We start from the raw sequence: 363 nt of genomic DNA, 5'->3' as shown, positions 1-363 counted from the left end.
GCCGCAAGCAACCAAGCGTGCGGCCTGCAGACACCGATCGACAACTTCGGCTTCTCAAGCGACACAGATGATGTTAAAACTCAATGGAAATCGCTCGCGGACCAATGCAAAGCGAAGCATCATGCAGGCAAGCTAACGGCAGAAACGCTGAGGACGGCCCTCAAAGACTTCGACCTCGAGATACAAAGACCGCAAGGGACCAACAACGACCTAAACAACGTTCTGGGGCATATCGCAGGGGCGGGGTCAGGCGGCTGCGACGGCACCAACACCGGCGCCAACGGCGCTTGCGTATACTATGGGAAGGACTCAGAAACTAAAAAACCACTACCACCGGAGTGGCGGGCAAAGATAATAGACGCC

At 55.9% G+C, this 363-nt stretch overlaps 1 protein-coding gene across 1 annotated transcript in view; it reads left to right on the top strand.

Moving 5' to 3' along the window:
- Positions 1 to 71, top strand: part of TEOVI_000461500 (Trypanosomal VSG domain containing protein, putative) — a gene marked incomplete at both ends in the record, with an annotated part of 534 nt that extends 463 nt beyond the window's left edge. The window contains one exon of the mRNA XM_067227364.1: positions 3 to 71. Coding sequence (XP_067083465.1) covers positions 3 to 71 — 69 coding nt within the window. The remainder of the gene's footprint in view (positions 1 to 2) is intronic.
- Between the last annotated feature and the right edge of the window lie 292 nt (positions 72 to 363).

The sequence above is a fragment of the Trypanosoma equiperdum genome (assembly GCF_001457755.1).
Source record: "Trypanosoma equiperdum strain OVI genome assembly, contig: ctg_943, whole genome shotgun sequence".
NCBI lineage: Eukaryota > Euglenozoa > Kinetoplastea > Trypanosomatida > Trypanosomatidae > Trypanosoma > Trypanosoma equiperdum.
The sequence above is the reverse complement of the archived record's forward strand: the minus strand, read 5'-3'. Positions and strand labels throughout refer to the sequence as shown.